At 38.5% G+C, this 25,299-nt stretch overlaps 1 protein-coding gene across 3 annotated transcripts in view; it reads right to left on the reverse strand.

Annotated features, from left to right (window-relative positions):
• Positions 1-25,299, reverse strand: part of SINHCAF (SIN3-HDAC complex associated factor) — a 29,432-nt gene that overhangs the window by 2,301 nt on the left and 1,832 nt on the right. For all 3 annotated transcript variants that reach the window (XM_022577898.3, XM_022577897.3, XM_089920464.1), the window contains exons 2-5: positions 12,670-12,817; positions 11,270-11,369; positions 9,527-9,653; positions 3,233-3,383 (exon numbers count right to left, since the gene is read on the reverse strand). In XM_022577898.3, the coding sequence (XP_022433606.1) occupies positions 3,233-3,383; positions 9,527-9,653; positions 11,270-11,369; positions 12,670-12,797 (506 nt within the window). In that variant the 5' untranslated portion in view covers positions 12,798-12,817. The remainder of the gene's footprint in view (positions 1-3,232; positions 3,384-9,526; positions 9,654-11,269; positions 11,370-12,669; positions 12,818-25,299) is intronic.

The following is a 25,299-nucleotide window of genomic DNA, read 5'->3' on the forward strand; positions in this document are numbered from 1 at the left end:
TAATGGGAATTACCCAGGCGCCTTAAACCCCACACTGGAATCTTATCAAATATTAAGGGGGAAGAAGGCAATCTGAGAGACAGCAGTCAGTTTCAGAGGCTGCTCCTAAAGTTATAAACGGTTTCCTCCAAAAATCACCAAATCTTAAAGAAAACAGCCACCATAAACAGGCTGATACAGCTGGTGGTTTTATTTTAATACTGAGCAGACAAAAAATATATACACATATTATCAAATATACATAAAGGCATACAAAAATGACAACACAACAAATCATCCATGGATCACACACTCTAAAAAAAACTATTATTTCCTATGAAGTCCCCCGTATGCCCCTCTCCAATCCCACTCCACCCAATCTCATTCTCTCCTCCTTAATTTCAGGTTTATCACTGTTTTTTCTTTATATACAACGTTTGCATCTCTAAACATATTGCTTGTTATCTCATATATATAATATATAAAATAAAATATATATATAGAAATGCATATATATGGAATCACACTGTACGCTACAATTTTTTTGCTCAACAGTGACTGAGGTTCATATATATTGTTAGAGCTTTATTTCATTTTAACTTATGTACGGTATTCCACCATGTGAATATACCACAATTTACCCACTCTCCTTCTGATGGGACAATTTTTGCTATTACAAACATGCTGTACATACTGGTGCACAGGTCTGAAGGTGTTTTCCTAGGTTACGTTGCTGGGCTATAGGAATGGGAACGTGTTCAACTTTACTCAAAAATGCAAATTATTTATCAATGTGGTTACCTTCTATTCCTATTTTGCTAAAGGTTTTATTTTAAACCTTGAAGCAAAGTTCAAATTTATCAAACATCTTCAATATACCACTAATACAATAAGCATTTTCTCCCTCCTTTAGGAAACTGTCAAATTATATTAGTTGGCTTTCTAATGCTTCAAACAATCTCACATCCCTAGAATAAATCTAATCTAGTTATGATATATTGTTTATAACATATCAAAGTTATGTTAGCCTCATAGAATGCTTGGAGCCTATGCCCTCTTTTATCCATAATCTGGAAAAGCCAGTGCAAGATTAGAATCATTTGTTTCTGGAATGTCTGGTAGAATTTGTCTATCTAGGCCTGGGATTTTTCGAGGGAAGACTTCTGACCACTGAATCCATTCCTTTATTATGAGACAATTCAGGTTTTCTACTTTTTCCTGAGACAGTTTTGGTGAAGTGTCTTTTTCTACTAATGTATCCACTTCACCTATATGTTCAAATTTATTGTCATGAAGCTGTTTCTAATATCCTATTGTCTTCTAAACTTCTGCTTTTTCTATAGCTGAATCTCCCTTTTCTTATCCAAGATGCTTATGGGTACCATCTCTTTTTCTTGACCTGCTTTATCTCTAGTAACTTTTTTGGTTATGTTTTTCAAGAACCAACTCTTAGCTTTACTGATACTATCCATTCATATTGATTTTCTACTCCATTTATTTCTACTCCTATCTTTAGGATTTCCTTGCTTTTATTTTTTTTTTATATTGAGCTTCATTAATCTTTAAATTGGATACATGTAACTTCATTTATTTTAAATCTTTCTTTTGTAAGAAGCATTAAAGGCAACTTTTCTTCCACCTCTTTAACTTCATACCACATGTTTTGATTTGTGGTATTTTGGGGGTTTTTTTAGTTATAAGGATTTTCTAATTTATACTTTCTTCTTGAACCCATGGTTTCTTAATTTACAAATATATGGAGGTTTTCATCATTTTATTTTGCTAGATTGATTGACTGATTTATGGATGCGTTGGGTCTTCATCGCTGCACGCAGGCTTTCTCTAGTTGCAGCGAACAGGGGCTGCTCTTCGTTGTGGCACGCAGGCTTCTCATTGCGGTGGCTTCTCTTGTTGCGGAGCACGGGCTCTAGGCACACAGGCTTCAGTAGTTGTGGCTTGCAGGCTCAGTAGTTGTGGTGCACAGGCTAATTTGCTCCACAGCACATGGGATCTTCCTGGACCAGGGATCGAACCCATGTCCCATGCATTGGCAGGTGGATTCTTAACCACTACGCCACCAGGGAAGTCCTGCTAGGTATATTTTAAAACTCTCCATCCTTCCCTTCTTCTCTGGAGGTTTTACGTTCTTATTTTTATTCTTTTAGTGGTTATACAGTTAATTAATTGAACTCTAAAGTGTCAATACATTTACTGTCAACAATACAAAGATATTAGGACATTTTAACTCCCATCACTACTATTACTTTGACTTATATGTTACTGTTGTCATTTAATTCTTTTTTTTTAAATTCCCATCTATTATCATTTTAAGCCTTCAGTGTTTGTTTAAATTTACCTATAGGCAACAAATATTTATTTATCCTTCTCAGAATTTCAATCTTGGATCTCTTCTTTCTGCCTATAGAATTTTTGTTATTGAGTCAGTTTGGCAGCAAACTCTCAATTTTCTTTTTCTAGTCAAAAAGTCCTATGCCCTCATTTGCGAAAGATATTTTTGCTACATATATATAATTTTAAGTTGAGAGCTATTATCTCTTGGGCCATTGAAGGTATTAATCTATTGTTTTATGGCTTCCGTTGTTCATGCTGAGAATTCAGCTTGTAGGTTTGCTGTTCCTTTGAAAATAATGTCTTTATTCTCTCACTACTTAAAATCTGTTTTGCCTCCCATGTTCCATAGTTTCCCTATGATGTATCTATAGGTGAATCTTCTTCACCCATAAGATAATTGCTTATTACCTTGCTTTTAACTTGTTAGTCTCCCCAAATCTGTGAACTAGAAAATCCTTAACCACTTTCTCTTTAAATATTCTCTCTTTCTTAGTCTATTACCTCTTTTTTGACTTCGGGGTCCCTCATTCACTCAGCATTTGGCCTCTGATTATTCCTTATTAACTTGTCTACTTGTTGATGCCAATTTTAAAGACATAAAAAATATATATACTTCTAGCCCTTTTACTTTTTTTCAGTGGGAGAGTTGGTCAGAATGAATACCTAGTATACTCCATCATAGGAAATTTAGATTTCTTAACATGATTTCTACTTTAAATCAATTTTAATAGAAAAAACACAGAAAATCCACACTCTCAGCTCCATTCTTGCCTAATCCACCTCCAAACACATACGCTACCAGCTGTGTGCCAAATGCCACTTAATTGCTAAGGAAGTGGGAAACCGTTGCCTATAATTAAGAAGGTTTGCTGGTCAGAGAGATATTTTCTGTTGCTTTTACCTTTTCCAGTATGTGAGATCTAAAAAGGAAAACACTGGTGTTCTGTTAGAGCCAGAAGCCATCTCTGTATCTGAGCCATCATCTGACTGGTTACTATAACAAGGAGATTGAGCTGGAGAGGCACTTGAGGTGGTACTGTGAGCATCAGAATCTGAAATAAAGTGAAAACAAATTATAATTTCACTATATGCAGCTGCAACTAAGCCTCAGCATAAAACACAGTGAATGAGATAGTAAAAAAAAAAGAAAAAATTTATTTTCTATTTACTACTGACATTTGAAGATATTTGTACTAAAGTGTATCTAAAAGAAAATGAGCTTCCAATAAGATGAAGAGCTGACACACTTTTCTCTATTCTCCTGCTAATAAGTACAACTAAAAATAGATATGGACACAACACATAAAACAAAACTAAACACTCTGAAAGTCGGCAACAGCTAGTGAGCTCAAGACTTAAGGAAGGAAGCGGGGGTGAGCTCCCTAGCTTTTATGGGTTTTCTTTTTGTCTCCTAAATCCCAGTCTTGCAGCTGAAGAAGCCAACAACTCAGAAATGCCAATGGGTGCAGATATAGACACACACACACACACACACACACACACACACACACAGAGCCAACAGAAGCCTGCCCTCTCTAGCCAAAGGACCAGGAAAGGGGCAGCTTAGCGAGAGAGGAATCCTTTCGGAGACAATAACCCCCCCCCCCTCTTTTTTTTGTTGTTGCGGTACGCGGGCCTCTCACTGTTGTGGCCTCTCCTGTTGCAAAGCACAGGCTCCGGACACGCAGGCTCAGCGGCCATGGCTCACGGGCCCAGCTGCTCCGCGGCATGTGGGATCTTCCTGGACCGGGGCACGAACCCGTGTCCCCAGCATCGGCAGGCGGACTCTCAACCACTGCGCCACCAGGGAAGCCCAACAATAACCCCTTTACTCCAGCCAAACACCACAGAAAAAAAAAGGGTCCCCACCCCCACCCACTGGAGCAAAGGCCAAGTGGGGAGCCTAGGTTTCCATCCTCCCAAGACTGTTAGGAGGCCCCCCAACACCTCCACCAGGGTGATGTCAGTGGAAGCCCTCTGAAGAGTCGGGGCCTTCACTGTGGCCCACCGGGAACAGGAGCACCCTCACCACGTGGGAGCCTGAATTCCCAGCCCACCCCCACCCAGCCGCAGTCAGGAGCTCCTCCTCCCTCAGATACCAAAGGAGGCTGGAAAGGAGGTTAAAGGTCAGGGGGAACCTGACTTTCAACACCACTTGGCAGTAACAAGGTGGTGCCCCCCCCCCATTTCCCCTTCTGGAAAAAAAAAAAGCCAGTTAAAACAGAAGTAATAAAACTCGAAGTCTCACAACACAATTTTAAAATGTCTAGGTTTCAATAAAAAATCGTTATCATATCCAGAACCAGGAAGATCTCAAATTGAATGAAAAGTCAAGCATCTATTAAACACCAAGATGACAGAGACGTTAGCATGATCTGACAAAGATTTTAAAGCAGCTATGACAAAAATGCTTCAATAAGCCATTATGAACAAGTTTGAAATAAATGAAAACATAGCCTCAGCAAGTAGGCCTCAGTTAAAAAAAGCAGCTATAAAGAACCAAGGAACTGAAATCCGAACTGAAAAAATACAATAAGTGAAATAAAAAGCTGAGTAGACAGGCTCAACAGCAGAATGGAGGGGAAAGAGGAAACAATCAGTGAACTGGAAGAAAGAACAACAGAAATCACCCAACCTGTACAATACAAAGAAAACAAATGAAAGAGCCTTAGAGACCTGTGGAACTACAACAGAAAACATACATTCATGTGACTGCAGTCCCGGAAGAAGAGGAGAAAGAGGGCGGAGGTGAAAAACTACTCAAATATAACGGCTGAAAACGTGCCAAACTTGGCAAGAGACATAAACCTATAGATACAAGAAGCTGAGCAAACCCCAAACAGGATATACCCAAAGAAATCAATGCCAAGACACATTATAATTAAACTTCTGAACACTAAAGAAAAAGAAAAAAGTCTTGAAAGCATCCAAAGAAAAATGATACCTTACCCATAAAGGGAAAACAATAGATCCTGACTTAATAAGGAGTAAAGGCAATTCATCAGATACAAGCTAAACATGATTTAGTGTTTTTGCCCTCAGAAGACTTCATATAAATTTACAAGCCAGAAAATAAATCTTTTGGTGGATAGTCACTGAGCTATAAAGCTATCATACTGCTATTCTCAGCAACAGCAACATCAGACAGGGGTTGAGCCTACCACACATCTTACCTTTGGCTAAAGACTCACCACCCGCCCCCCAGGATAGGTGGATAGAATAATCCTCCAATTCACAGAACTAATCAAATATTTATTAAGTATCCACTAGACATCAAACCCTGTGTCATATCCTACATGGGAAGAAACAGACTAAAGAAAACTTTTTTGAATAGCGCTCACAAGCATTTTCTATTAACAAAAGTTTATATACAATAGCATAAAATTAAGTATCTAAAACAAAGAAGGCACCAATTGATGTTTTTAATATGTTCATTTACTTCCAATATATGAATAGCTTAACTTCATGAAAAAACACCAAACAAAATTCTCAAGAGTAGCAGGCTTTACATAAAAAGGAATGAAATAATGCCATGTGCAACAAGATGGATGCAACTAGAGATTATCATACTAAGTGAAGTAAGTCAGAAAGAGAAAGACAAATACCATATGAAATCACTTATATGTGGAATCTAAAATATGACACAAATGAACCTATCTATGAAACAGAAACAGAATCACGGACATAGAGAATAGACTGGTTGTTGCCAAGGGGGATGGGGCTGAGGGAGAGAGGAAGTAGGAGGGTGGGGTTAGCAGCTATAAGCTTTAACATATAGAATGGATAAACAACAAGGTCCTACTGTATAGCACAGAGGACTATATTCAATATCCTATGATAAACCATAATGGAAAAGAATATTAAAAAAAGAATGTAAAAAAATAAAAAAATAAATGAAAAAAAAGGAGTAGCAGGCTTTAAAGGAATAAGACTACAGGAATATTTAAAAGACTTCCCTGGGACTTCCCTGGTGGTCCAGTGAGTAAGACTCCGCGCTCCCAACGCAAGGGGCCCAGGTTTGATCCCTGATTGGGGAACTAGATCCTGCGTGCGTGCCACAACTAAGAAGTCCACATACCGCAACTGAGAAGCCTGCATGCCACAAATAAGAGTCCGTGTGCTGCAACTAAGAAGTCGTCCACATGCCGCAACTAAGAAGTCCGCACACTGCAATTAAAGATCCCACACGTCGCAACTAAGACCCAGTGCAAACTAACTAACTAAATAAATAAACAGCACATACACTGCTAGGGTGTGTGTTTAGAAAAAAAAACAAAAGACTTCCCTAATAATTAACAGCAATAGCAGTCATCTCTATGCTGCTCTAGTGATAGTCATCATTTAATATCTATGAACCATTTGACATTGCAGTTAGTGGACCATGTCTACCTATAAAAATGGCAATTTTATATGGTTCAATCTAACACCTGGGACACTAGGATACAATTATATATAGAATCGCAGTTAGGGAAAAAAAAACTCTCTTCTAGAATGTAAATCAGGAAATTCTTCAAAGAACTGAAATTTTTGAAGTCTTAAACATTAGGTAGGTAGGATTTGGAAAGGCACAAAAGACTAGTTAGAAAGCTTGGGGTAGGTGGGGATGATGAGTAAAATTGGAAGCAGAATACACTAGGCACACGAAGGGAAGTGACCCTTTCCCTAAAATGGTACATCCAAAGACTTGCTAGGGGTTTTCCATTTTATTCTACAGCAACCAGAATCATTGCAGGTTTTAGGAAGAAGAATGACAAAAAGAATGGCTAACATTTATATGGGAATTTATTTCGCTTTGTTTTGTTTTACAAAACCCCTTTTACTTGATTATCCTCACTTCTCTGATTAGGAAATTGTGGTTAAATGTTAAGCAACACCAGGGTCACATATCTGTTCAAGGACTGTAACTCCAATCCAGATCTTCAAGCCCTAAGTCCAATGCCTTTCCAGTACACCACAAAGGAAAGAATGTCCCAGGAAGAGGAATACAGGGCAGGTACATGCAAGATGCATGGAAGCAAATATATAACCAGAGACAGGGAAACCATTTAGTGGGTGATGTATAAAAATTCAAATATCTCAAAACTGTTATGGTGCACACAGCTGCTAGCAATTCACAATGCACCTGGGAAAATCATGTTTCACTCTGAGTTTCCAAAATCCAGTTATTTTCAGTTTCCAACCCCTCCACAGCACAGCTTTATCACAAAAATCTAAAATTACACTGGACATATTCCCTTAGGTAAGGCAAAAGTTAGTCAGATGTCACTTTCCCTATAATTAAAGGGAGACGCTAAGAATATACAACGAATATCAATTTCTCTACCCCTCAAGTTATAGAAGAAAATTACTATTTTCTAAATGTTCACTAAAACATTTAAAGAGAATAAAGGGTAGAGTCAGTCTTTCTTCCCCCCTTTGGTGATAGCTGGTTAAGAAACAAACATGTATAATTAAAATATACACATATTTGATGCTGCCTAAATATTTTACTATAAATGTATTAAAATATTTTAGCCAAAGATTAAATATATTAACAGAATAACTATGGACTGGTAACACCAACTTACCTGAGAGTAGAGTTAGTAGCAGATCTGGAAAGACTTTGGAGTCCTGTGGCATGAGTTACACTATCCCAGAGAGCAGAATGATATTGTAGAAACAGCACAGGGCTTTGAAATTAGACAAACCCCAGATCAAATTCATCTCTACCACTTACTAAGTGACCTCTGGTCAAGGTGAAATCACTACTTTGTACTTCCTATCCTAATCTCTAAAATAGAAATCCTTGGGATAATTATGTATGTAAAGTGCTTGGTACATATACCAAAATGCTCAAGAGATGATAGTTCTCCTTCCTTCCTCTCATTCTATCTGATCAGTAACTTGTCTTTTTCCATTTTTATAAAACAAGCACTGATTGATAAAACTTTGTCTAACAAGGTCCTACAGATTTTTTTTTTTAAGCCGCACTGCACGGGATGCGGCATCTTAGTTCCCCAACCAGGGATGGAACTCGTGCCCCCTGCGGTGGAACCTCAGAGTCCTAACCAGTGGACCGCCAGGGAATTCCCCAGTTTTTGTTTTTTTTTAAATCCTGAAAATTCCAATACAGGTCCACCTACAATTCTGAAAAGGTTCTCAAAACAAAAGTTTATTCCTAACCCTTTTGGTCACAAAATCTGGCCTGACCTGGACTATAATTAGGTAAGCAAACCTGACTAGCTTATTTACAGTTAGTTTATTCCACCTATATGAATATGCCTACATTTTTCCCACAGAAACACTAATGTGTTTGATTCAATAGTGCTGCCTCAGACCCCCCTGGGTGTAATAAATAACATAATAACATTATATGCAGTGGATTTCCTTTTCAAAATCTGAAATCTAGGGCTTCCCTAGTGGCGCAGTGGTTGAGAGTCCGCCTGCCGATGCAGGGGACACAGGCTCGTGCCCCGGTCCGGGAAGATCCCACATGCCGCGGAGCGGCTATGCCCGTGAGCCATGGCCGCTGAGCCTGCGCATCCGGAGCCTGTGCTCCGCAACGGGAGAGGCCACAGCAGTGAGAGGCCCGTGTACCGCAAAAAAAAAAATCTGAAATCTAAATTCCTAAATACAGAAGTACCACAAAAGGTCCCCTGCCCCCAATGACTTCCAATAAAAGTAGACGAGCTTAATATTAATTTATCATTCCTTTCCCATCCTCTCACCCCACACAACACACCAAGCCCCCTTAAACCTAAAGGTTTTGAGGCTGGCTTTTACTGCAATATCTGAGTTATGATTTCCAAAATTACGCTCCAGAGACCCTGGGCTTTAGTCTCAGATTGTCCACTAATTATTTATATACCTTTCTGCATATCTCCAGGCCTCAAACTCCTTAAGAATAAAAATCAAGTAAACAAACTTGAAAAGTTCATCCTCTAGAAAATTAAGATGTCAATAAAGAGATCAGAATGGTCTGTGTTCTTAGCACAATCTGAAGAAGTGGCTGGTGAAAGTACTTTTAAGACACCAAAATCAAAGATAAAGTTCGAAGATTTCATAGAAATAAAATATCTCTCCCAAGTCAACATTGCCTCCCACTCTTTTTTTAAAAAGCAATAAAAGAAAATATGGTCCATACATGCCATGTGCCACCCCAGACAAAAATAAAAACAACTATTCTTAAATCCTCATGTTTCAATATCAAACTTACTGTGACGTTTAAATTCCTTCTGCAGTTTACTGATCTGGTTGCTTTTTATCCTGTTTCCAGATAGAGTTTTCACTTTCTTTGGTTTCAGGGTAGTCTTTAGACTGGGTCCTGCCCTTGCATCTACCACCTGGAAGAAAATACTAAATATTTAATACCATTTTAAAAATGACACCTCTGTATTCCCTTGGTTCAGATGAATGCTTATTTGAAGGAGCCAAATTTGAATTTCCTACTCAGTGTTTGAGAGCTCATGTGCACTTTTAATCATCACATGGTATTAAAGAATAATTTATCTAGTGGTTTTTTTCCTTTGAAGTAAGTAATAGCAGGAGTCTGCTGGGCAAAAAATTTACATAGATTTTATATATGGTGAAAATGACCCAAGTAGGTTAAGAAAAACCAAACCTAACAACAATTAACATTTCTATAGGATGATGTTCCGCAGTTTACAAAAAGTTTTCATATACTTTTGATTTTAACTTCACCACAAAGCAGTAAGCAGTAATTTGTTACTCCAGTTTTAGGGTAAAGAAAAACAAGAGATATTCAACTATGTATTTTGCCTTATTTCACTAAGCTAGTAAATGGGCAAGGGTGGGTGGGGAAGGGGCCCAGACGCAAATCAGGGTTTTCAGACCTATGCTTTATGCTCTTTTTACTACACACCCTTAATCCCTGAGGTCAGCCACGTGAGGGCAATGGCATGTTCTTCCACAGCCTAGCGTGGCCACTGGTCTAGCCCCATATGGTCTCATTTCTCATGCCTTCACTCACATTGGCTATTTGCAGATTTCTACCCTTATGTAAAAGGTTGACATCACCTTCAAAATCACAATTTGGATCTTCTCCAGGTAAGCTATTAATTAAAGAAAAACTCACATTTTTATAGGTTAACAGACCCACAGAAACCTATTATAATAATGAAACACTGTCACCAAAGGACAGTGTAAGGCTAGTGTAAGAAAAAAGGTAAAAAACAAATATTTTTTGCCTGCTTAAAAACAAACATTTTGTATAAATGTCATAAATCTTCTGAAAGCTAGCATACAGAAAAATTAAATAAGACCTAACAGTGTCGTTCTGGTAATTGAAAATATTTTCTAAAGAATTCTAGTGACGTTATAAAGTGAAATGCAAATAGAAAACACATTTACATTCCAGTTTGATCTCAACTAGATTTAATATAGAGAATAACAATAGCTTCTACGTGAGTGATTACTATGTGTTATACTTTATATACATCATCTCATTCAGTTCTTACAACAGTTCTGTGAGATAGTTATTATCTTTGCACTTTATAAATAAATGTCACTTGCCCAAAGTTCACAACTAGTAAGTGGTAAAGGCAGGCTTTAAATCCAGTTCTGATTATAAACCAATGTGCTCATTAGTACCAACATGAATTAGGACATACATAATCCTAGGAGATGAAAAAAAAGGATCCATGTCTAATTAACTCTAGGAATTTCTGGGTTAAACCTAAAAATATGTGAAATGTACGCTGTGGATCTCCAAAAATGGGTATATTTGATACAACCCTAGAGCAATGCCATACCAAGCTATTTTGCTCCCCAAAATGCCAAAATGTTAAGTGATTATATCTGAGCAGCAACTAGTGCTTTTCTTTATTCTTTTCAGACTTTTCTACCCTAGGAACATATTATTTCCTAAATTAGGGGGAAAAACTAATGTTATTTTAACTATAACAGAGGTATAATTGAGGAAGACAAAAGATGAGCTCACATGATTCCAGTTTTTTTTTGATCCTGCTGGCAATTTCTTCCATCTTTTCACAAGCAGGACACAGGCATTACAGATGTCTCCTGAACGAGTCTCATGTAACCTGATAAGAAAACAATCAAACCTTTATTAGTCTCCTTTACATTAAAGAACTCATGCAAGTACATTTCTTTTAGAAAAAACACTATTTATAGTTTATAGCTGTTATTTCTAATTGTCTGGAGTGATCCAGTTCCATTGTTTCTGTAGAATTATTTCAGAAATATAATTAACTTCTAGATCCAATGAATCAATTCCATGTGCTACAATTTGGTCATTTTAAAATAAAGAATGTTTTTTAAAACAATAGCAAAATTTAAGACCTAGAGAAGATCCTGGTCACCATGGTTTTAAACAATGCTGTCCAATTAATCTTTCTTGAAATGTGTAGATACTTCATAAGCAATAAAACACGACCCTTTAAGTAAAATAATGTGCCGTGATATTCTAGTTTCACAACAAACAAAACCAGAGAGGCACTGTAATATTTTTTTTAATGAATATATCTGCATGGGGGAAAGAAATCTATAGTTACCAAGCTATTTTTTAACTGTCTCTCTGAGGAATTTTTCATTTACTACACTTTTCCTGTATTATATATACACAGAAAAATACTAATAACATTGATTATATATACAATTGGAAATAAAGACATTAGGAGAAAAATGTAATTTCAAAAGACAAGGTTGGTTAGTGGAGACTCTTTGACAACCTTCAAAATTAAGTACAAAGTCTAGGATTAACAATAAATAATCCACAAAATGTTTTGATAAGAAAGAACAGTGGTGAAATTAATTTCTAACATGGGAAATGGCTCAACATTAAGTATTTTATTTCATCCAAGTATTTGTTGGAAAGTAATTTCCATTTTATTAAGCAGAGGTTTATTGTCAAAAGATAAATAAAGAACGAAATTATAAAATAAAAGCTAACATAGCCTGACAGGTTTCAGGGCAGTACATTAAGTCCTGCTAGTATCCTCAGCAGATTGGGTTAAAATATATTTCTATAATTTAGAAAAACAATACAAAGGACAGAAAACTAGTGGAGGACAATTACTGTAAGAGAGAATAAGGGTAATTTTTTTTAAAAAATCTCTTTGTACATCCTGAAGTTAACAAAAGGGTTTGTTTGATTATAACTTCTAAAGGGCTTCACAATTAATTTGGTAGTTCCTCATAATCTGGAAAAAGGAAGGCTGTCAGTATTGTTTGATTTAAGAGCAAGTGCCTTGAAATAACCTAGATTAGAATATGAGTGATTTTAATTATTAGCATACTATTCCAATCCCTTTGCTTAGAAATACTTCTGTATACTGTGATCTTTTTCACTCCAAAAATGGTACAAACATCACATGATCTTACCCAAAACAGCTCTGGAAGTCCTTTTCATAGCGTTTACTGTCAGTGAATCGAGAACTGGAGGATTTAGCTCTGCAAATACAGCAGCCCTCTATACTTCGGTACATCTTTGGCTTGTGAAAACCAAACATCTTTTCTTCTGGGCAATAGTCTGTAAAGCCAAGGGAATTGATGACACAGCTTTGTTGAGGGCTATAACAAGAAACCATTAAAAGCGAACTCTCTGCTCCACCCTACCCCCAGCAATGCGGTATTACATGACCGAGAGAGGAGGGCACTGGTGAAAACCTCTTGGATCCACCTCAATTCTAGGCACACGAGCATAGCAAGTGTCTAAAACACACAAAGTAGCTCAGGTATTTAACAAGGCTTCTACTACGTCCTTCTCCCCTCCTGGCAAACACTCATTCTAAAATTGCAGGAAGGGTACTTCCCTGGTGGTGCAGTGGTTAAGGGTCCACCTGCCAATGCGGGGGACACCGGTTCGATCCCTGGTCGGGGAGGATCCCACATGCTGCGGGGCAGCTGGGCCCGTGCGCCACAACTACTGAGGCTGCGCTCTAGAGCCCACAAGCCACAACTACCGAAGCCCACACGTCTGGAGCCCGTGCTCCACGGCGGGAGGGGTCACCGCAATGAGAAGCCCACACGCCACAACGAGGAGTAGCCCCCACTCGCCGCAACTGGAGAGAGCCCGCACTCAGCAGACAAGACCCAACGCAGCCAAAAAAGGATAAATTAATTAATTAATTAATTTTTTAAAATAAATAAAATAAAATTGCAGGAAGGAGGCATTTTCTAAAATTCAAGACTTTAAGTAGAGAATACAACAAACTCTCCCCACTATCCTGGGAAATAATGGAACCATACGCGATGGAGGACACATCCTAAAATTTAAGCTAAGGCACCCCCTTTTATTTTGCATCTCTGCATTAATGTGATTCCCCCCTCTTGGAAAGTTTTGAGCATTTACTACAGGACCACTATTTGATACTAAGCACACAAGTAGCTCAATATGCATCAACCTACACTACTTTGCCCTATGGGAAATCAGAGGGGATTTCTTCTGTGATAAATGGGAAGTTCTAAGGCAAGTTGTCCCTGAATTGAAACTACTGAAAGGAGGACGTAAAATACACAAAAATCCAGGGTTATAATTTAAGAATAATAATTTTATAAATCATTAAGATAAATTAAGAATGAGCTCATGTTGCCTGCCCAGTGGTCTGCCCCTCACAGCTGTTACAGAGGTTTTTGAAGTTTTTCAATGAGGTGCTGTGCCTTAGAACAGTAATAGTGGGAGGCATATGTTCAAAAACGTGAACTGTGATTTCCATGATCAAAAAAATCTCAACATCAAGCAAGGAAGGCAGATTCAGCTCCAGGGCCGGATGCAACAAAAATGTAGCTGGCAGTAAACATGTACCTTGTAAGTAATTTAGAATATCCAAACCAAGGACCAACTTCACCAGAACATCTGGACTAAGAGAGGTGATGAAAAGGTAATGAACAGAAACTAAACCCCAAGGGACAAATCCAGAGCAGAGGGGGTGTGTGTGTGTGTGTGTGTGTGTGTGTGTGTGTGTAAAGGCCCAAATACAAATTATCACAAAACCATCATATAAAGCATCAAGAAGAGAAAATTATTAATACCAGCTAGATTTGTGCCCACAGTTTTAGGAGTTATAACTACAGAACACCACCCTTTTAAAAGTTCTCTTAGAAATACACTCAAATATACAAGTAAAACAAAAATTTTGGTGTTTGTCTTTGGATGACCTCTTGCCTAACCTCATTCCATTCCATTTCTGGTTAGCCATACCAGAGCAAGTATATGAAAGTGATTCAGAAAAATAACCAAATATCCAGGATGTCGTGTGTGTGTGTGTGTGTGTGTGTGTGTGTTTGAGATGCAGGGATTCTGAAATATAAACAAATGATTTATAACTTGTTTTTAAGAAAATATTTTATCAGCAAATAACTAAAGACTTAAGTCTTCCTTTTAAACAGGGGCCACTGTTCATTAAGTGTTCTTTGATGTTTTTGTTGGTGAGGGAGGCAAGCAAAAAGGGAGGTGCAATGGGGCAGAAGGACACTGATGCATTTCAATAATTAAGCTTAAACTAACAGTTACTTTGATTTAAGAACTGTTAAAACAAGAAAATAAAATACTCCTAGTTGATTAAGTTAATTATTTTCATTAAATGAGATTTTTTTGAAAGGAAAAAAATGAGGAAGGTGCTCTGTATATAGTAGGAAAAGGCACAGACCTGTGAAATGAGGTAGATTTCTTTTTCCATCTAACAAACCCATATGATGAATGAAAAGAAAATTGCCTCCTGAAGAAAATGGCCACATGCTGCTTTGGAAAAAACCACGTCAAATGACACAGGTTTATAGAAACTTATTAAAATAAGTACTCAGAAAGTAGAAGCTATTGCTTTAATTTGTATATGTCTGTTTTGAGGCAAAAATGTAACATAACTTTCTAGTCCTTACACCAACCTGTGGGCTCTCCAAACTCCCCCAACACCTTCCATTACCATCAAGGTCAAAAGTCCAGAGTTCCTCTCGCAGTCACCAGCTTCATCAATAGCTCTAGGAAACTTCAACCTCTCTTCTCAGCAAGGATAAAGGAAGTCAGCAAGAAAGGCCAGTTCATTCCATTAACACACAGACCAAATCCTATTACAACAGACAGACTCCTATCTCTACCCTCACAATCCCCTTCTCTCCACAAATAGACATGCCATCAAAACTATACAAAAATCAGATCATCTCCAATATATGAACTACCTTCACTGAGGCTGGATTTGACCAAGAAGCCAGAGCTTGTGCCAGTTATCATGGGGGCAAGCTGCTAAGAAATACTAGGGCTACCGCTAGGTACTGAGGCTTTCCTTTTCATCAGCAGCTACTGTGAATCAACTGTTCATCTTCAGTATGATTTTTGTTGTTGTTGGGGATCTCCACAAAACTTACCCAATAGTACCAGTGAAACAATCCATTCTTCAGCTTGAGGATATTCTTCTTAGACATCAGAAAAAATATAATAGCCTGATGTCTTCTGATTGATAATCTTTTATGTAGTTCTGCAACCTTTTTTTCCTGACAAAATTCTTCTGCCTATACATCTGAGTGGGGTCTAAATCCTAGGGTTCATCCTCTTCCAAGCAGTGCTAAATGCAGTAAGGAGGCAGGCACTTGTCCTAATGCAGCACACAAGTAGCGCATGAGCCTTTTAACGGATGATTACTTAATAAACCTATTAAACCTTTTCTGAGCTTATTCCTGCACTTGAGAGGTACCTGGGAATCTGCAGCAAATACACAGGCGTTTCATTTTGGGCTCTGTTTACAGCAACCCAGTTAAGCAGTGGTTAGTGTTTAGCCATTTTGAGCTTTGGGGAGCTCAGAGATTAACTGAAAATATTTTCACAAAATCTACAGACCCACTAATGTTTTAAAAAACAGAAAACCTTACCTAATCTCTGGGAAAAAACTAAGGACACAAACTGGCTCTGAAACCAAGTTACTTTATATATTTGAGAAGGTAGTGGGTGAGCATGGCACATTTGATTTTAAACTTGGAATTTCTGTTATCTCAGCAAACCGGGTGGTTCTTTAGAATACTTCTTTCCTATAAAAATACTGAATCACTATGTTGTATACCCGAAACTAACATAATATTGTGAATCAACTTCAATTTAAAAAAAAAGAGTATTTCTTTCCTAATCCCACATTTGTGCAATATTAAATGATCCCTCTCCAGAACAATCTATTTTATCTGTTCAAATTATTTGTGATTTTTGCATCTATTCTTATAGGTGTCACATCATTCAGCAGTGTTTTAACAGAAGGAAGCTAATACCATCTGCTTCCTAATTGATGAATAGTTACAGATGAGAGTGTACGCCGTACAATCTCACCCTTAAGCATGTATTTGCAGAAGGCAGAAGAAAATTTACCTTTGAGATAAAGGCAAAAATCAGAAAGGAATAAAATGCTGATTAAAAACCGTCATTTGCCTTCTAAAATTAGATAGTAGTGATAGCTGCAAAACTCTAAATACACTAAAAGCCACTGAACTGTACACTTTAAAGAGTGAATTTTATGGTACATAAATTATATCTCAATAAGCTTGTTTTTAAAAATAAAAATAGACTGGGTTGGGAATTCTCTTATTGTCTTTATTCATCTTTGTAACCTCAGCACCTAGAATAGTGCCAATCATGTGGTATGTACTCAATAAATGTATCGATTAAACTTTTTTAAAAAGCTGTCATTTGTATAGCACTTCATGTCTTATAAAGCACTTTCATTGACATTAGTTCTTTATCTACTGTCAGCCAAAAAGCCACAAATTTTTTTCAATACTGTAACAGTTAAAGACAAATCAACCATGCTGAAATTACTGTTCTGTCCAATTTAATTCAATCTCCCCAAATTAAAAAGATTAAAGTTAATAGCTAAGTCAGCAAAAGCCATAAGAGAAATAACTATAATTACACGAACAAATAGCATACATAGACAACAATGTGAATTTTTTAAATGCAACAATCAATTCTAAACATTTGTTTTGATTGATTTACTGGGGTTTCTTCCACTTTAAAACTTCCAAAAAGTTGATCATAAAAATTCAGTGATCGGGCTTCCCTGGCGTCACAGTGGTTAAGAAGCCACCTGCCAATGCAGGGGACACGGGTTCGAGCCCTGGTCGGGGAAGATCCCACATGCCGCGGAGCAACTAAGCCGGTACACCACAGCTACTGAGCCTGCACTCTAGAACCCGTGAGCCACAACTATTGAGCCTGCGTGCTACAACTACTGAAGCCCACGTGCCACAACTACTGAAGCCCACACGCCTAGAGCCCGTGCTCCAGAATAAGAGAAACCACCACAATGAGAAGCCCACGCACCGCAACGAAGAGTAGACCCCACTCGCCGCAACTAGAGAAACCCCACGCGCAGCAACAAAGACCCCACGCAGCCAAAAATAAAATAAATAAATAAATTTACCTTTAAAAAGAATTCAATCATCAACTTAATGAAAGGATGGGAAATGCAACCTTAGTGTTGGACAAGGAAAGGCTGAAGTAACCACTGTTTATCAAGATACAAAAGAGCCAATTCTAATCTGATCCAATGAGATTATGAAGCCAAGGAGCAGGGATGATGTCTTACTACACTTAATTCGGCACACATAAGGTTAAGTTTACTAAGTACAATACAATATAAATGGGAAAGAAATCTTCACAGCCAATAGTGAAGGGATGCTATTTAAGAAAAGTTTTCTGAAAAATAGCTTGAAGGCGATGTCTTACAATTTTTAATAATACCAAATACCTGATTTTAAGTTCCAACTAAGAAACAGTATGAAGAATCGTGAAATGCAAATTTTAGAGCTTCTAGTACCCTTTTTAATATGGAATTAGGAGACAGTGAGGTGAAGAACTTAATTCTGCAGAGTATTTTCTTGTCTTTCAAATCTTATAAGGGTGTGATTTTAACATTTAGGAAAATGGAGAGGGTCCTTATTATGATAAATGTAACATGTATTAGGCTCACCTTAGTTGTTATGTATGCTTTGAAGGACACCAATAGTTCCTCCAATGTAATAACTTCCCCAATTTTACTTTCTAGACTCCTTCTGGGTAGTAAAGTCTTTCTTATATTCAAAAGTACCTGTCAAAACTCAAAATGCCACTGGATGGACTAGATAGATAGAAGAAACCAGAGAGAAGTAAGAATGCCAACGATGATAAATCAGCTTTACAGTTAACTTCACAACTTGTCCATGCCATCTTGAGAAGTGAAATTCTGATGCACAAATTAGGGGTGCAACCTCCCAAATTAAAACATTCCTCAATTAAAGTGATCTTAGTTTTCAACAGACCAAAACCCTATAGCTTCTAATCATCACTTTTTCTCTCTAAAATCCAAATGACCTAGACCTTTAAAAAAAAAATACATAAGAAATTGGAAGCAACCTAAATGTCCATGGATTCTCAGACTGGTTTACGTATGGTGTCTTCATAATACAGAATACCCTTTCAGCCCTTCAAAAGATGGCAGTAGTTCTACGACATGTGCAGGGAGGGAACTTTTATCCAAGGTATCTTGTTATACAGTATAATCCCATAGTATGTTTTTAATGAGAACTTAAATACACAAACTGGCTTTTTAAAATAGATTTTTAAAAACTAGTAAACAGCAGTTGCCTCTGAAGGGTGCAAGAATGAAGGAGGCTTACTTTCACTTTACTCCCTTCTATACTGATATTTTTTTAATCAAGTGCACCACACCCCAAAACCTAAGTTATCATCACATATCTTGACTTAACTAAAGAGGAATCTGAAAACTCCCAGAGAGTTTAAATAAACTTCCTCAAAGACATACGGACAAAGAGACACACATTAGGAAATATATTCCACAGGAGAGAGTACAGAATAGACTAGTAAAATCAGAACAGACAGAACAGAATGGAAAGGAAACTGCAGAGAAGAGACAAGCAAAAGATTTGTAAAGTGGGAAGGAAGCAGTGGTGAACAAAGACAAAAGGAACCAAGCAACCAAAGACAACTTTGAAGTGAAGGAGATGTATCCTTTAGACCTGAACTTTAAGTGGCAGGATGATGGGAAATGAAGAGAAATACGAAAAAACACTCATGATCAAAAGCTATGGGCAACCTTGAGTTCATGGAACTAGTAATGCTACCCTGGACACCATTTTAGTCAACAGTACGCTATCTTTAATCACATATAAGTACAGGATCCAGTAAACACTAACAGTGTAACTGGAGCAACACTTCACAAAGGGTCAAACGGAACTGAGTGTTTTGTGTTCTCCTACTGCTAGGCCACTTGGATGCAGTATTCCCCTACAAGGAGACATGTTTCGGCAGGGCTTAAGGAAAGCCATGGAGCAATTAAACACTACTATTTCCTCTCACCTGCTTCTAGTAGATACCAACCCACATCCCAACACCAAAGGTTCTGAATTTACTGATTCACTTTTTTAAGTGAAATTTAACAATTTAAACCTGCCTGGAGGAAAACCGAAAAAGAGGTGATGGATCCCCACTTGTTCGCCAATAGCTTCTCCAAACATGTACCCAGCCTGAGAAATTACATGGTAAAATATGTATACAGTGGTGCCTATGGAATCCACGTTAGCAGAATCTAGAACTCCTCCTACGGGAAAGCGGTCAAACTCAGAAATAAGTGTTCAGCTGAAGTAGCACAGGTTAAAAATAAAAATCACAAATCCAGGTCTGAGTTTTAGATAGTATAAAAAAATCCCATTTTGACAGTGTTATTAAAAAACCTGGGTATCCCAATACCAGATTAAGAGAGATTCCAGTGGATGGGAAAGTTAAAGGTTGGGAACATAGTATTTATTTGCTTTTAAGAGATGATTATCAGTAAGACATGTAACTATTGTGAGTGTAGTGAAGAAGGCGCTATGAGTCAAGTTGGAGTCTATTTCTGCTTTTGTCTTTACAAGTAAATACAAAGTCACTTAGAATTTTACTTCTCCCTTTGTAATATTAGGGTGAAATCACTTAGAATTTTAACTTCTCCCTTTGTAATATTAGGGTGAAATCTCACTTCTACTTTCCAGGGACGCTGTGAAGCAAGAGTAGAAAATATCAGTGTATGTACATCATTTATTTCCTTAAATTTATAAGACTTGCACATTATAGAAATATAAACTATCTGTCCCAAGGCACGCACAACAAATTAAAATGAAGGTAGAATCTTGATTTCTGAAGGTTTTCTTTTAAGACCAGGTTTGTGGGAAAAGAGAAATTTAGCATTTTCAGAGACTTTTAAGTTCATGAAACTAGACCATATTCCTTTCAGTGAAGCTTGTTCTCCCGTTTTCAAGTTTGACAAAAATGTGAAGAAAGCACACACCTGGTCTAACCCAAACCTCAGAAAAGTTCCTTAAGCTCTCTGAAGCACCAATACAAGAACTGGCAGTCCTAACCTTTAAATGCCCTAAATTGATTATATAGTCTTCTCTTCCAAACACGCTCTTCCTGTGTTCACCTATCTTGGTTATCATCCATACAGTCACACATAAAATCTGCAAGTCAAGTAGGCTCTCTCTTCTCATCCTCTGCATGGTCCCCACCATGTCCATGATGAAATCCTTAGAAAATCTGCTTCTTCCTTCACTTCTCTGGTTCATGTCCCTTCCATCCCCATTGCCTGTTTGTCCCTCATTATGGTGTTCGAACACCTGTCAGAGCCTCATAACCGACTTCCTTGCACCCTTCAAACAGGTGGTATCTTCTTAAAGTTCAAATGTTAATATCCCTTCCAAGGTACCAACACTGGCTTCAGGATACATCCAAACTCCTTGGCAAGAAATTCAAAGCTTTTCAGGATCTAGTCCTGGCTAGCAGCTGCTCCCAACTTAGAATTCTGATATTCCAGGAGTGTCAAACCAACTTTAATAACTAGCCACATCTCTACTTAGGCTCCTATTTTTGTCCAAGATGGTTTCTCCTCCATCCCCTTAACCTGAGAAATTCTTTAAGGATTATATCTTTTTACAAAACCTTTCCATAGCTAACAAACACACCTGAACTTGTTTAATACGTTATTTCCTCTACTCAATGATAAACTGTCACAGGGCAGAAAGTCTTACATTACAACCAGGTGCTGAATGTACAAAGTATACAAAACTGGGTGGAACTTGCTAAGAAGAGTGGGGTAGCCAAAATAGTGTTGAACAGTGTTTTTAAGGGCATGAAATAGGAATGGTGTCCATAATAAAAACATGTATTAAAAAACTGATGTTTTGAATGGTGTCATTTTTCTTTAACATTTAGTCTGTAGACTTTTGTAGAAAAAAATTGTGAGCTTTAAAGATTTCCAGGAAATGTAAACCAAATGAATTACTTTAATTAGAAAAGATTAATAGTAAACAAGTCAATGCTTTCATAACAACTGGTAGAAGAAATATTTCTTGCTGATTTCAAGCAGGCACGTGGAGAGGAAGGGAAGATTAGGAGAATACTGTGTGGAGAAATGAATCGCAAAATGAGAGCTATTTAAACTCAGCATACATTAACACCAACCAAATTTAAAAAAACATTAATCCAAACAAACTTATAGTACGTGAAAACAACTAAATATGAAGCTAGAAATGAATTAGTTTAGTTCAACTGCAACTTTTGTACTTGAATATATAATAGCAAATGTGCCTGTGACTTCCATATTTCTAGTACAAAAAGAAAACTTCGCTCCCTTGAAAATACACTCCCCCTTCTTATGCATTATGCATTTCCAGATCATTTCCATAATACAGAAAACCTTAGCTGCAGATTCAATTAAAAGAGAAACTGACAAAAAAGAGAGAAAGAAACTGGAGAACCAAAAGACAATAAAATATTTTCACTTTATAACAGGACACTCTTGTGGACAAGAGAAATCAGAAAGAAAGAAAATAGCATATTCTAGATTTCCACAGGACTTTTTGATGTAAAGTGGTTGAATCAGAATTGGATTGGCAACCAGGAGTTGAAGGCAGTGTACTCCCAGAACCAGTTCCTGAAAGTGGGGGAGAGGCCAAAGACATTCATTCTTTCCACTCATCATTTACTGAATTACTTCCTCCAGCAAGGAAACTGATCCAGGCCTCAGTTTTGTCTTCTGTAAAATGTCTACTTCCCAAAGTTGTCAGGACAATAGTCAGTATTTACCAAGCACATGATTTGCTTATTTATATCCCCAAGAACCAGGTATTATTATTATTATTGCTATTCTGCAGGTGACAAAATTTGACTACAAAATGACTTACATCTTTAAGATGATCAAGTCTTTGGAACCTAGGCATTTCAACCCCAGAGGCTTTTGAACAACTAACCTAGTGCCTCAACAAATGTGTTCCCCTCATTCTTAGCCAATTATATTCCCAACACTGCTTAGGGAAAAAAAGAAAACATAATACTTTTAAAGCAACCTACTATGTGCCTGGCACAGTAAATTAATTTGTCCTTACAACAGCTTATGAAGTTGGTTTAGATTTCAAATAAGCTTAAGCTTTCCCCAGTGAAAAACTTATTTTACATGGAAAATCATTCTCAAATTGCTTTTTTGACATAAATCTGCCTGAATTTGAGCCTCATGAGCCAGGTTTTCCCAGGGCCTGATTACAACTCTGGGAAAAAATTGATCATCCAGGTTCCAGATACACAGAATTAACAGTACTGTGCAACAGCAGCGGTGAGGCCCACAAAGGTTCTAGAATATACTATGTATTGAACTTTTCAACTCCAATCTCTTGCAAAAGTAATGCAAAAAGGGAAGACAGCAGAGACCTTGTCTGTGTCTTTCCCACTCTCAACTCATTTACCTTTATAAACCAAATTTCTACTGCACATTTCATCTTATATTTAAAACAAAAACCCTTAAGATATTTTATTTGAAATTTCCCAGAATATTGAAATTCTAGCTGTAACTCGGCTATAAAATACTAATTAAGAAAAACAAATCAAAGAATTTCACAGTGTATTTGCAAAGCTCTTCATACGCATTTTATTTATTTTTATGCTGCAAACATTTTAATGATTATTGTTGAGCATACATATTGGAAATTTTTTTACTTCAAACTGCAACAAGTTAAATAAATGTTTATAATATACAAAGAAAATACAACCAAAAGTAAAACTTGCTTTAAGTGTGCCTTGCCTCATATGCATTTTAAATACCTGACCCAGAGAAACAACTGCCCAAAGCCAAAAAGTTATTAAATCCAAAGTTTCTCATTCTCTCGACAAGATCTTTCTATTCACTTAAGAAATGTACTGTTACTAATACTGGTAGCCTTTAAGTATTTGTAATTTAGTCAACCAAAACCTGGGGAAAACGTTTATTTAATAAAAAAACAATGACAGCACAAAACTGATTTCAATTTGTATGGATGCTTTGGTTTGTGTGGGCATGGCATCTCAGGATATTATTATTTTTCGGTAATGACCACTTTTAGATTCTAGCCCTTAAATATGGTCAAAATGCAGGAGAAATCGGGAAAGAAGCAACAGACGTGGTGCTGCTTATCGGATGTCTAGACTGCAGGCAAACCCCAAATACCAAAGGAGCATCCATGTGTCAAACCAGCATAATTTCTGAGCTATGCCTGGGGCCACATACCAAAAAAAAAAAAAAAAGTTAGCTTGGAAAGAAAATCTAAGAGGGGGTAACCAGAAGGTCAACCCCAGTTCACAGGAACTATGAAGCAGCTAGCGGATCGCTAGCCATCACCTTGTGTCAACCCCTGAGCAGCTTCCTCCCCAGCCCCCAGAGAAAATCTCCAAGAAAGGCCTAACTCCTACGTGCTAGCTTCTTCAAGGTCGTCCAAAGATAACGCCCGGAACATTGAGCCAAGCATACCTTTAGGGCCAAGAAAGATTCCCCCTTCCCCAAACCACTATATAAATACTTTAAATGCCATCGGGCTTTTCTCCAAGTCCACCAGAAATAAACTCCCAGAATTTAATTTAGATTCAGCAACTAATAAACGTGTTCGGTTTTGCAACGTAAGTTATTAAAGGGCTTTTCAAGTCCGGCAAACTCCAGTTCAAAAACAGGTGCTTTGAGAGTACTTTTAATGACAAGGTCAAATTCATTTTTTTAATTATTCGGAGGAAAGGAGGTGGTGTAGTTTTCTTAAGCTTCCTTAGGACAACGTGAGAGAGGAGTGAGGGGGGAAGGACGGCTGGGGAGAAACTGTCTCGCCCCGGGTTGATGTTTGACTGAACAGTAATTCCTGGTCTTCCGGGTGCCTGGAGTAATCGAACGTTAGAGCGAGAAAACAAAAACAAAGAAACCTAGTAGGGTCAGAGTTACGAGAACAAACTCTGCACCGCCCTACCACCCCCAAGAAGTCACCCCCCCAACCAAACCAGCCCTCGCCCCAGCTGGCCCCCCTCCCACACGTAAACACACAAAGACGAGAGCTGCACGCACGATTCACCCACAGTCCTCACTTCCCTTTGTAGGACAACCGGAGCCCCGAACTTCCCCGCAGTGGTTTTTCGGGTGTCGTCGGGGATGGGCCCCCTGCACTTGCGGGCCGCGGCTCGGCTGTGGGGGAGGGGTGCTCGCCGCGCTCGCCGGTTTCCCCGAAAGCAGCAAAATGCCTCCCCATCCCGCCCCGGTTCTCCGCGGTCGCCCCAGGCTGCGCTTCCCCCCCCCCCAACCCCGGGCACGCGGCGACGGCCGAGACAGAAGCACCCAGGCAGCAAAGAGAACCGCTCCCCGGCGGATCGGTGGGTAAACACAGCAACTGGGGTCGGAAGGAAAAGTTCCCGCAGAGAGCTGCCCGCCAGGGCGGGGCGGGGGTTGCGGCGGCGGCGGCTGGAGGGAAGCGCGTCTCTCGCCGCCGCCTCCCTCACCTGCGCCGGAACAACGGGCCCCGCGCCCGCCCGCCCACCCGGCCGGCCCGGCGCCTCCCGCAGGCCGCGCCTCCCGCACGCCGCGCTGCCGGGGCTTGTTCCTCCTCATGGCTTTGCCCTGACGTAATTCAAACATGGCAACAGTTCGACTTCAAAGGCGGATCCACAGACCTCCCAGACGCAGGCTTCGGCCCCGGGGAGCGGGCCGAGCCCTCGCGGCCGCG

This window comes from Delphinapterus leucas, chromosome 11 (assembly GCF_059928025.1).
Source record: "Delphinapterus leucas isolate spDelLeu-1000000601 "Yukka" chromosome 11, BTC_Dleu_Yukka2, whole genome shotgun sequence".
NCBI lineage: Eukaryota > Metazoa > Chordata > Mammalia > Artiodactyla > Monodontidae > Delphinapterus > Delphinapterus leucas.